The sequence below is a fragment of the Diaphorina citri genome, unplaced genomic scaffold (assembly GCF_000475195.1).
Source record: "Diaphorina citri unplaced genomic scaffold, Diaci psyllid genome assembly version 1.1 scaffold173, whole genome shotgun sequence".
Lineage (NCBI taxonomy): Eukaryota > Metazoa > Arthropoda > Insecta > Hemiptera > Psyllidae > Diaphorina > Diaphorina citri.
Genome location: NW_007377610.1, coordinates 1 through 12,757, shown reverse-complemented (window position 1 = coordinate 12,757; position 12,757 = coordinate 1). Strand labels below are relative to the sequence as shown.

The 12,757-nt window shown below is 36.3% G+C and overlaps 2 protein-coding genes across 2 annotated transcripts in view; one reads left to right on the top strand and one right to left on the bottom strand.

Moving 5' to 3' along the window:
* LOC103505428 (dnaJ homolog subfamily A member 2) overlaps positions 1-2,086 on the top strand; it is a 5,921-nt gene extending 3,835 nt beyond the window's left edge. Inside the window, exons 6-9 of the mRNA XM_026820774.1 lie at positions 223-393; positions 861-1,059; positions 1,481-1,608; positions 2,075-2,086. Coding sequence (XP_026676575.1) covers positions 223-393; positions 861-1,059; positions 1,481-1,608; positions 2,075-2,086 — 510 coding nt within the window. The remainder of the gene's footprint in view (positions 1-222; positions 394-860; positions 1,060-1,480; positions 1,609-2,074) is intronic.
* Positions 2,087-5,351: 3,265 nt separating this feature from the next.
* LOC113465320 (dnaJ homolog subfamily A member 2-like) lies at positions 5,352-7,674 on the bottom strand. Its single transcript, XM_026820769.1, has 4 exons — positions 7,440-7,674; positions 6,891-7,018; positions 5,555-6,639; positions 5,352-5,372 (listed from the first exon to the last, which is right to left on the bottom strand). The coding sequence occupies exons 1-3, from the start codon at positions 7,657-7,659 to the stop codon at positions 6,427-6,429; spliced, it is 561 nt and encodes a 186-aa protein (XP_026676570.1). The 5' UTR covers positions 7,660-7,674; the 3' UTR covers positions 5,352-5,372; positions 5,555-6,426.
* Positions 7,675-12,757: the final 5,083 nt, after the last annotated feature.

Below are 12,757 nucleotides of genomic sequence, written 5' to 3'. Positions count from 1 at the left end.
GGGCCTGTCAAACAGAGAGATGAATAAATTACATGGGGATTCTAGAACAGGCCCAAGACACATGAATCACATGATGAATAAATTACATGGGGATTCTAGAACAGGCCCAAGGCACATGAATCACATACATACATACATATGTAATTTATTCATCATGTGATTCATGTGTCTTGGGCCTGTTCTAGAATCCCCATGTAATTTATTCATCTCTCTGTTTGACAGGCCCGCTGTTCAGATTGCCAAGGAGAAGGTGAAGTGATGAACGAGAAGGATAGATGTGGTAGTTGTGCCGGGAGAAAGACATTGAGTGTGAAGAAGGTACTTGAGGTGAATGTGGACAAGGGTATGAAGGAAATGCAGAAGATTTACTTCCGTGGAGAAGGAGATCAACAGGTAAGGGGAAAAAAAATTGAAACAATATTGCATGTAAGTAGATTATTGTATATTTCATACACAAAAAGCCCACTCCAAGGCTTAGGTGTTGTGGCAAACAGCCCTAAAGGATGGGTTAAGAATGTTAAGATTGTACAAAGTACATGAATTCAGTCTAGTAATCTCATACTTTGTGCTGATTCATACTAATTGAATGGGACTAAAGAATACCTTCACCCCAGCTGTATTTTGTTTGTATCAACCTATTCAACGTGGTAATGCCACAAATCAACTTGCTTTATTACGGTTTGGGAACAGAATTTGCTTGTTTTTATGCTTTTCTAAATCACCTTCGAATAGCAGACAAAACCTTGGGGACCAAAAGTGTCCAACTGTCCACTATTCACAGGTTTCACAGTAGAAATTTTTTTCAAGATTTGAGTCAATGCCTCATCTCTCACACAAGCATGTCTGTTTCATTTCCACAGCCTGATCAAGAGCCAGGTGATGTGATTATTGTGTTGGAACAGAAACCTCACGATAGATTCCAGAGACAAGGTATCAATCTGGTCACAACGGAAACCATTACACTCACCGAGGCATTGTGTGGATTCACTAAGGTGATCAAACATTTGGATGATAGACAGTTGCTCATCACTCATCCACCTGGTGAAGTTATTAAGCCTGGTAAGTTGAACTTGCCCTGTAGCGGGAGATCTGGGTTTGATCCCCAGTGAGGTCAGAAAATTCCAAGTATTGGGAAGTAGTTCTTGTTGGAACGAATTTTGTGGTCTTAGTCTGACTCAATTATTGTATGTTGCTGCCAATATTCAAACTACCGGTGCCCAGCCTAAGTTGTATTGGATTATGTGAAATAAAAGTCAGTCAAACATGGCTGAACCAATAAGATTGTGAGATTTCGCTGTGTTTATATCCAAAGTGGAATCTCATTGGTTCAGCCATGTTTGACTGACTTTTGTTTCACATAATGGAATACAACTCTAGTTAGTTTGGAGGGTATTGTGTCTACCTTGTGAGCCTAGGTTGCATGTTTGATTCCCGCCCGGGGCGTATTTTATCTTGTCAATTACCATGTTTCTGTTTACAGAGGATATCAAGGGTATTGTAGGAGAAGGGATGCCTATCTACAAGAACCCCTATGAGAAGGGAACGCTGTATATCAAGTTTGATGTTCAGTTCCCTGAGAGTTACTTCAATAATGATGCCAAGCTCAAGGTAAATTATATGAATGGCTAAGAGGCAGAGCGGACCAAGTCCAGAAAAAGTGTTTTGAGATAAATGGCGTCAAAGTTTGGGACTAGTCAAAGTTTAAATAGAGATAGCCATTTTGTTTTTGCTCTCATTTCAATACAACACTAAAGTGAAGTTTGCAACCAATATCAAAAGTAGATCTTTTCGCACTGACATTAAATTTGGTTTTCAACATTTTTTAAACTATTATTGACCACCTATTTTGTCTAAAATATATATATATATATATATAAAAAAAAAATGAACCGATTCGAATCTTCCGAGATAAACGCGAAAAACCGTTGACTTAGAACACCATTTTTCGGTCACGTGGTACTATTTTGACAGCGCAAAAATTGTTTTGACATGGAATCTTACGAATAATCAACTTAAAAAAGTCATTATTATGATCAATCATGTGTTTTTTAACTCATTTTACTGATGTTCACAGTTGCCCCCATGAATCTGAATGCACACCTCGATTCTTCTTTCGAAAAAAAAAACCATAATGATCAAAATAATGACTTTTTCAAGTTGGTTATTCGTAAGATTCCATGTCAAAATAATTTTTGCGCTGTCAAAATCGTACCACGTGACCGTAAAATGGCGCTCAAAGTCAACGGTTTTTCGCGTTTATCTCCGAAGATTCAAATAGGATCAAAATTTTTTTTTAGACAAAATAAACTTACTTTTTTATGATTTCATTTCTGACCTCAAAAATATAGGGATCTATTTGAAAAATCATAGTTGACCTTAAAATGACCTTGAAGGGGACACCTAGTAAAATTCCAGAGGTCACCATTGAATGTCCCCTAAAAAGTTAGGACAATTTGCGAAAACACGAATTTTCTATCTTTATTAGTTTTCAAGATATTTGAATGTCTCGTTTATCTTTGGACACTCTGTATTTAAAGGAAAAAGAGGGATAGACTCTGTTGTACTCAAGGTACAATAATACCCCACCTTTCTACACTTGTCTATTTCTGATTATTTTGTGTATTTGGAGAGATACTTTCTTCCAGTTCCAACACTTTACCAATCTGATAGTTGGTGAAATGTTTGCACTGGAAGTAAAAAGCCAAGTCGGTTTCGGAGTTCTTGTGAGTCCAAAATAATCTCCCTGTGCATGCCCAAGAATTTCGAATATGTTTCATAATTTCATATATGTTGACCCTAAGACTTAGGGTGCTGAGCTACGTAAGTCGTCAGTAGAAAAATACCTCCATTTAAACGTATCCATTCATTATAGGTACTCGAGAAATCAATGTTTTAGCACCGGTCGCCAAAACATTGAATTCTATCGCTAATCTAGCATCTAATATTCCTACTGATCCCATTGAACTGTTATCTAAACCCACTTTAAACCATTTCACAACTTTGTTTTTAACATTATTTATCGAAACGGGATCCATTTCCTTGCAGACACCAAAACTTGAAACTTATTTCCCCTGATGTCCCTCTCTAACCTTGGGGTTGATACAACACTAGCGCTTGTACAATTCCGTGGAAGAATTCAGAACTAGAAGACAGAAAACCTACAGTATGTTGCCCTTTCTTTGGAAAAAATGACACCTACATAACATTTCACTTCCCAGTGAGTTGTATTTCTTGTTTTACATTCGTCGGACTGCCAAGCTAGAGGTTGTGGGTTCGATTTCTTTACTCTCAGGGAATGTTGCATCACACTTATGTCGGCGTACGCTCATACCGTCTGACGGACTCGGACCGTCTGAGCGTGAGTGACCGGCATTGGATTAGGGACCTAGTTAATTTACATAATATGCTTACATAATTCGAAGTACAACCTCAAGTAATGTTCTTTTGAACTGACCACATCACCACATAACCCCCTCCCTACCCTATCTCTCTCCCCCTCTCTCCAATGAATACCGTTATAGAATTTGAAAATATATTAAATTGAGTTTTGTTTATTATAAAACTGACTTGGAATTGATGTTTTCTTATTTTATTCCTACTATTTCATATCCATTTGTATAGGTTAGAAGAGCTGAGGAGACAGATTCTTGCAGATCAGAAAGATAAATACACAGAAATCCTAGAAAACTTCGTGGGTGTTGCTTAGGTTGTCTGGTCAACATGAAGTGGCGGTGGCGAGATGCATGCGAGTTGACTAGTCTGAGAAAGTGAAGAAACCCCTACGCATTTATTTTCACGATTTTCCCCCATAAAGCATAAGTAATTACATAAGTAAAATAAAGGAACACAGAATGATGATTGATTTTTATAAGAATCCACTTATTGTATTGTTTCATCTAAATAAATTATAAATCGAATAAAAAATATGAAGAAATAAAACTGATGTCTACATTATTCTACACGCATTGTTGACCCAAAGGCCCAAAGGAAAAATTAGGCAAGTATTTTAACTCTTCATTCCAACTTGTTCAGAGAGTTTTACACCTCAACGGTGTTAACGTTGGTTATGAAATCACAGCACAGTAGATGTTTGTTGACGTGTAAAACTCAACTCGCTAGTTCAGAGGTGTCATCATTAAATCTTAAGTCGTTCCAAGAATGGGTCGACTGAGTTCAGAGGTGTAAGAAAATTGTCAACTTTTCAAGATGTCAAGAAAAATGAAAAGAAATTCAAAATTAGAAAGTTTACATTAAAAGAAAAGAGAGTGAAAACAATTTTCCCTCAACTAACTGGAATCTTTGTCTTCATTTCAATTACAATTCAATTTCAATAATGGTGAGTTTTTGTAAACTCCGCGATAAAATCCCGATAACCATACCGAAAGAGTTTCGCTTTCTGCTCATACACTTTGTAGGTAAGTGTTGAATCTCTACTACTAAGTATTGAAATATCGGACCAAGCAAAGCTTAGTTGCCACTTAAAAGATTATTGAAAGCAAAATGGAAAGTAAAAATTAAAAGAGTAAACATAATATGAACAAAAGAAAAATCTTAGTTTTTTTTTCCTGAATAAAAAGAGGCACATTTAATTTAAAATTAGAGGAAACATTAAAATTAGACACCTAAGGGGTTTTGTGTTGATCTTCTGCTAATTGTTGAACTATTAAGTTGATACAGTTTTTTATTTGATATAGGTATTCAGTTAGTCTACAGGCGAATCAGCAACAAGATATTCTAGGCTCAAAAATTCGTGGTCCGAACGACACAACAGATATGTGTTGTATGAATGACTATATAAAAGCCAAGCGCCAAAAACTAAGGCAAATGGGAATACCTCGTACATCACAAAGTAATGTGAGGACCACTTTGTTCTTCTGACCTCATCTGAAATTACAACCCGTTCTTCTGAGTTGAACCTTTTTAGCCAAATCAAATATCAGATGTAGAAGAATAATGTGAAATTATGCTGACATTTATTTACATGTTAAGCGTCAAGGCCAGGTATGATTCTGATATTTGATTCCGCTAAAAAGGAACACAATGGGATTTCAGCAAAAGTCGGAAAAATGATGTGTCCCTTACATTGCTTTGCATAGTGTAGAACTAGAAATACGAGTACATGAATGAAAAGTGAGACCATATTTTGATTTCCTTGTATGATAAAAATAGGTAGTACGGTTTGTTAAATTTAGCAAAAGTGGAATATTTCACAGGTAAACTAATGATGGTCCCTTACATTGCTTTGCATAGTGTAGAACTAGAAATACGAGTACATGAATGAAAAGTGAGACCATATTTTGATTTCCTTGTATGATATAAATAGGTAGTACGGTTTGTTAAATTTAGCAAAAGTGGAATATTTCACAGGTAAACTAATGATGCAACCATAATGATCAAAATAATGACTTTTTCAAGTTGGTTATTCGTAAGATTCCATGTCAAAATAATTTTTGCGCTGTCAAAATCGTACACGTGACCGTAAAATGGCGCTCAAAGTCAACGGTTTTTCGCGTTTATCTCGGAAGATTCAAATAGGATCAAATTTTTTTTTGACCTAATGATGGCTTTCACCAAGGACTTCATTTTAGATTTCACAAATGGGAGATTTTTCAATCGTCCAAAACAGATAATTACAGATTTAAATAAGTTAAAAGATGGTAGCAAATGATTCAAAAACACAGTCAACTTCTTTAAATCCGGAATTATCAAGTGACTCCTTTTGGGGTGGTTAAAAAATATTCCAATTAGTGAAATTTCCTATGAAGTCTTTGGTAAAATCCACCATAAGGAAAGTGGGGGAAAGTTAAAACTAAGACCTAACAGGGGGCTATACATGAAGGGAAATAAAATATAAAATGTAGGGCAATGAGACAGAGGAGTCACACAGACAGAGATAGCTCATCGTTTCCAGAACGTTCCAAGAACCGTTCCGCCATTGGGCTCCTCTGTCTCACGCCCAAACAAACCAGTAACCTGTTCCTGAAAACAACTTAGCATTTCGCAAATATTCTGACGTCATAGTGACTATTATTATATTATAATAGTCATGTAATGTTTGTAAAGGTATTTCTTTTGAAATATTACGATCGTCTACAACTTTTCACTCAACACTGTGTCGATCGACATTGACTGGAACCCATACAAAGTATGTGTAACTGGAATAATGATTGATCGGCTAATGATTGATCGACCTAGAACCAATACTCGTATACTTAATACTAATGATATAGTCAGATAGTCACGGATCAAAGGATTTCGGTGGAATAAAAACCTAGCCTATTAAATAGAAAAAGGCTACGAAGAAGAGGTAAAATACAAATATTGATCAGTGACAGTGCACCAATACGTCTTTCCATACCTTCACGTCCTAACTCTCACGTCACGCCAAGTCGTCTCTGGTCCAGGGTCTCCCCCGTACGGTGTGGCTTACTGGTTGGCACATCTTACACTTTGTCCCTCGTGCATGTGTCCCCCCATCTCATCGTCTTCATCGCTATGGTATGCTTCCCCTCCCATTCCCCCGCCACCTGCACCACGCTCACTCGCAATATATTCTCTCAACTCTACCTCCTCTACGTGTTCTGAGTGAGGCGGGGGCATGTCCACACTCGGCCGTGGTGATAACAGCGCCTCCAGTTCCTGAGAAGAAAAAAAAAGGTGGTCAATAATAGTTTAAAAAATGTTGAAAACCAAATTTAATGTCAGTGCGAAAAGATCTACTTTTGATATTGGTTGCAAACTTCACTTTAGTGTTGTATTGAAATGAGAGCAAAAACAAAATGGCTATCTCTATTTAAACTTTGACTAGTCCCAAACTTTGACGCCATTTATCTCAAAACACTTTTTCTGGACTTGGTCCGCTCTGCCTCTTAGCCATTCATATAATTTACCTTGAGCTTGGCATCATTATTGAAGTAACTCTCAGGGAACTGAACATCAAACTTGATATACAGCGTTCCCTTCTCATAGGGGTTCTTGTAGATAGGCATCCCTTCTCCTACAATACCCTTGATATCCTCTGTAAACAGAAACATGGTAATTGACAAGATAAAATACGCCCCGGGCGGGAATCAAACATGCAACCTAGGCTCACAAGGTAGACACAATACCCTCCAAACTAACTAGAGTTGTATTCCATTATGTGAAACAAAAGTCAGTCAAACATGGCTGAACCAATGAGATTCCACTTTGGATATAAACACAGCGAAATCTCACAATCTTATTGGTTCAGCCATGTTTGACTGACTTTTATTTCACATAATCCAATACAACTTAGGCTGGGCACCGGTAGTTTGAATATTGGCAGCAACATACAATAATTGAGTCAGACTAAGACCACAAAATTCGTTCCAACAAGAACTACTTCCCAATACTTGGAATTTTCTGACCTCACTGGGGATCAAACCCAGATCTCCCGCTACAGGGCAAGTTCAACTTACCAGGCTTAATAACTTCACCAGGTGGATGAGTGATGAGCAACTGTCTATCATCCAAATGTTTGATCACCTTAGTGAATCCACACAATGCCTCGGTGAGTGTAATGGTTTCCGTTGTGACCAGATTGATACCTTGTCTCTGGAATCTATCGTGAGGTTTCTGTTCCAACACAATAATCACATCACCTGGCTCTTGATCAGGCTGTGGAAATGAAACAGACATGCTTGTGTGAGAGATGAGGCATTGACTCAAATCTTGAAAAAAATTTCTACTGTGAAACCTGTGAATAGTGGACAGTTGGACACTTTTGGTCCCCAAGGTTTTGTCTGCTATTCGAAGGTGATTTAGAAAAGCATAAAAACAAGCAAATTCTGTTCCCAAACCGTAATAAAGCAAGTTGATTTGTGGCATTACCACGTTGAATAGGTTGATACAAACAAAATACAGCTGGGGTGAAGGTATTCTTTAGTCCCATTCAATTAGTATGAATCAGCACAAAGTATGAGATTACTAGACTGAATTCATGTACTTTGTACAATCTTAACATTCTTAACCCATCCTTTAGGGCTGTTTGCCACAACACCTAAGCCTTGGAGTGGGCTTTTTGTGTATGAAATATACAATAATCTACTTACATGCAATATTGTTTCAATTTATAACTTTTGTTCTATGGAACATGGTATGAGCCAGATTTTATACATTGAATCCCTTGGGTAATTTCTTGTCCACATAAAAAAAAAATCTTGGGCCTGTTCTAGAATCCCCATGTAATTTATTCATCTCTCTGTTTGACAGGCCCTCTATGATGACTTCCAAAGGTGAATGTGTAAAGTAAGTATCGGGAAACTAAATATTCTTTGTTCAGAAGCTACATATCCCATGATAAAGCTACTTCATGCACGAATGTACGTATGCAAACACTCACCCACTTGTGTGAGGTACATGACACAGTTTCCATCCCAGCGACCACAGAGCAAAGATCTGCATCGAGCATTCTGCCGATAAAAAGACGCTCAAATTCTTCTTCTAGCTTCCTCCGAGTATTATACAGGTCATTAGAACATAAATCATGCCTCGCTTGGTGTTGCCACTTGCCACGAAGTTAAATCTGATAAATGATCTGGTGGCTATCCACTTGTTCAGGCTGTCAGTAGCCGCGCCGGAATCAAGATTGTGCTGTCTCGCTGGAGAGTGAAATATGTGCTGTCCGAGAGTTGCCAGTAAACTAATTGCCACTCATTCCGATGAGGAGCATCAATGAGATGGTCAAATGATCTGTGTCAGTGATCAAAAAGTTCAAGTTGAACTAAAAACAGAAATGCCCAAGATCAAGTTCTGAACGTGGCCAGAACTAATTCACATACGGCTGTCAGAAGTTTTATATACTAACTTGGGCCTAATGACAAAGTTTTAGTGTTGAGACTGTTGAGTGTTTGAACAAAGAAAATCAATACCTAGTTTTATTATTCACCAAGGCATTTAATTACAGGACAGTTTTTAGTTCTCTCATTATGTCTCAGGGAATTGACCCGGTCAGTAGAGTTCATATTTTCCTGCTTCTGCTTAATGGTTTGATAGGGAGGTCTGGTATTTCGACCATTCCAAATTCCAATACTTTATCAAGTGACATTTACATTCAGATGATTTTTGATCCGACTAAAAGCTTTTTACACAGAGCAAAACCATAATCGCTATCTTGGTGAACTGTAAACCTACTTGGCATGAATATTGTGGCTGGGTCTGAACAGGATATATGAAAGTTCATTTGTAATTTTTGCACCGTTCTGTTGGTTTGGATGTTCACATAAATATCTCATGTTTATATCCATTCATGCCACTCATGCTTAATGTTTGTACATTTATTTTTTTAGAATAATATTTAATTTATAGTCATAACGACTGTTGGCATTTAAATCCGAGATCAATGACAAATTGGTATGACTTGTTTACAGTTAATTTTCAAATGTTTTTACTATCTACATCTTGTTCCTTTTTTTGAGCTCTTTACAGAACTCAACCCGGACAAGGAAACAAATATGTATTTGTAAAGGAACAAAAACCTACTCTGACCTCAAGTTATTTTTGCTGTAAAGGGGGAAAAATATTCGAAATATTCTTACAAACCTTTATCTGACAAATACGAATTTAGTAGGTACCTACATGATGATAAAACCCAAGTCAAAGAGATTATAAATTGGAACTTGTAGACCTCCGAGCCAAAGTTAATGGAGAAAAGTTAACAAATGATTATTGAGGCCTGAGACAGTATTCTGCTCGAAACGTATAGGTACGTACTTTTAGTTGAAAGTTGCATACAAAATCTCGGCAGATATAGGGAGATGAACTGAGATAAGCTCTGGGTTTTCAACTTTACATTCATTTCATACTGAGGATATATTTTTATGTTCGTTTGTGTACTTGGACTTGTTTGGAATACTGGGCTTCATAGTGGAGGTTTTAGGAGGGTCTCTTTTTGGAGAATGTGGTGGTTTTTACCATGGTGTTCCCAAATAACACGAACCATTTGTATTCACTATTCATGCAATGAGTTAGTTAACTTCATTAATAGGGACTTTTTGGACACTACAAAAATAATAAGAATAGTACCTACCACCGAAATTATTTTTTCATAGTTATTAATGGTTCATTTATGCAGTCAAAAGTCATATTTTTGAAAATTTCTCTTGAACTTCAGGAGGATTTCTCAGTTAAGTTCCTAATTGTCAACTCTAAATTCTATCAAATCCACAATAAAACTGCTCCATCCATTACCTTCTTGATCTTAGGTACAGACAGTGGTTCTACCTTTTACTGGAACACAGAAAGCAGCATAAAGCTATCATACCTGCTTTCCTGATTTCTAGTGACAGGTAGGACCACTGTGTTTATAGCCTAGGAAATTATATGTGGTGAGAGAGATGGGGAGGGATTCAGCTAACAGAAGGGGTAGAGTGAGGGATTCAACTAGTAGAGCAAGAATAAGGTAGGAAGGAGGCAAATAGTTAATTGTGATGCTAAAATGGGGAGATTCTTTTCAGCAACCATGTTGATTCCAAAACTGAATTCATATTTTCTTCTTTCATAAATTATAATATCGGTATTACGAGTGTAGAGGACAGGTTAGGTTTTTATTATTTTAATTGAAAAATAGGCGAGATTTTTGCCCCTACTATGAGAATCTTTATTTGTCGTAAAATCTACATTTCCCCAAGGCATACTTGCCTACTTGAGGGCCATTATCCTATTTAGAATAGTCACTCACACTTAGTGAAAAGTCCTATTGTTTTCAATTCCCATTGCTGCTGAAAGTTTTGTCTAATGTTACGACCACATCAGTTTAACTGTTAATCTTTTTCTTAGCCTTTTCCTATAGAAATATGGTCGATACAATTAAACAACTATTAATATTGGAGTAACAATTTCTCGCCTAGTGTTCAAATGCTTTGTGTTAATCTTTGTAAAAAAATAAATCATGTCTCATGCGCTGTGAGCTAACTGTTGTAATTTTATAGTTTAACAATTTAACAAAAATGCTTCTTTTTAGGGGATTTTTCCTTCTGAGTTATATTTCCTTTGTACATAATTATTTGTAGTTGAAAAAAATATTTGATGAGAAATAAGTTAGTGTGATGGTGGGTTCCATCAATGATTTTATCGGAGATTTCACAAATGGGAGATTTGTTAATCACCCAAAAAGGAGTTATGGAATAGATATAATTCTAGATTCTAAGGAGTTGAGTGTTTTCAAATGGTTCAAAACACACATTTTGCCCCTTTTAATGTTGAATCATCTTTTTAAATGACTGCTTTCTGGATGATTAAAAAATTTCCCATTAAGTCATTGGTGAAATTCACCATGAGAGTGTTTTTACCGTGGTGAGCTGAGATATTATTGTTACTTGAAAACATCATGGTCCATTTCTCCCTTTTCCTATTTTTAAAAATATGAATTCCATCTAGGATTCTAGGGATTGTATACAGGGTATCCAAAAATAAACGAGACATTCAAATATCTTGAAAACTAATGAAGATAGAAATTTTGTGTTTTCGCTAATTGTCCTAACTTTTTGGGGGACATTTAATAAGGACCTCTGCAATTTTACCACGTGTCCCCTTCAAGGTCATTTTAAGGTTAACTTTGATTTTTTAAATAGAACCCCATGTTTTTGAGGTCAGTAATGAAATCAGCATAAAAAAGTAAGTTTATTTTGTCTAAAATATATATATATATATATATAAAAAAAAAATGAACCGATTCGAATCTTCCGAGATAAACGCGAAAAACCGTTGACTTAGAACACCATTTTTCGGTCACGTGGTACTATTTTGACAGCGCAAAAATTGTTTTGACATGGAATCTTACGAATAATCAACTTAAAAAAGTCATTATTATGATCAATCATGTGTTTTTTAACTCATTTTACTGATGTTCACAGTTGCCCCCATGAATCTGAATGCACACCTCGATTCTTCTTTCGAAAAAAAAAACCATAATGATCAAAATAATGACTTTTTCAAGTTGGTTATTCGTAAGATTCCATGTCAAAATAATTTTTGCGCTGTCAAAATCGTACCACGTGACCGTAAAATGGCGCTCAAAGTCAACGGTTTTTCGCGTTTATCTCCGAAGATTCAAATAGGATCAAAATTTTTTTTTAGACAAAATAAACTTACTTTTTTATGATTTCATTTCTGACCTCAAAAATATAGGGATCTATTTGAAAAATCATAGTTGACCTTAAAATGACCTTGAAGGGGACACCTAGTAAAATTCCAGAGGTCACCATTGAATGTCCCCTAAAAAGTTAGGACAATTTGCGAAAACACGAATTTTCTATCTTTATTAGTTTTCAAGATATTTGAATGTTTCGTTTATCTTTGGACACTCTGTATTTAAAGGAAAAAGAGGGATAGACTCTGTTGTACTCAAGGTACAATAATACCCCACCTTCCTACACTTGTCTATTTCTGATTATTTTGTGTATTTGGAGAGATACTTTCTTCCAGTTCCAACACTTTACCAATCTGATAGTTGGTGAAATGTTTGCACTGGAAGTAAAAAGCCAAGTCGGTTTCGGAGTTTTTTTCCGATTCTTGTGAGTCTAAAATAATCTCCCTGTGCATGCCCAAGAATTTCGAATATGTTTCATAATTTCATATATGTTGACCCTAAGTCTGCTGAGCTGAGTAAGTCGTCAGTAGAAAAATACCTCCATTTAAACGTATCCATTCATTGTACTCAAGAAATCAATGTTTTAGCACCGGTCGCCAAAACATTGAATTCTATCGCTAATCTAGCATCTAATATTCCTACTGATCC

Excerpts from the sequence above, each read along its gene's own strand:
- LOC113465320 (XM_026820769.1), bottom strand. The coding sequence starts at position 7,659 with ATGTCTGTTTCATTTCCACAGCCTGATCAAGAGCCAGGTGATGTGATT. Across the intron at positions 7,019-7,439 it reads TGGTGAAGTTATTAAGCCTG|AGGATATCAAGGGTATTGTA; the intron begins GTAAGTTGAACT and ends TTCTGTTTACAG. Across the intron at positions 6,640-6,890 it reads ATAATGATGCCAAGCTCAAG|GAACTGGAGGCGCTGTTATC; the intron begins GTAAATTATATG and ends TTTTCTTCTCAG.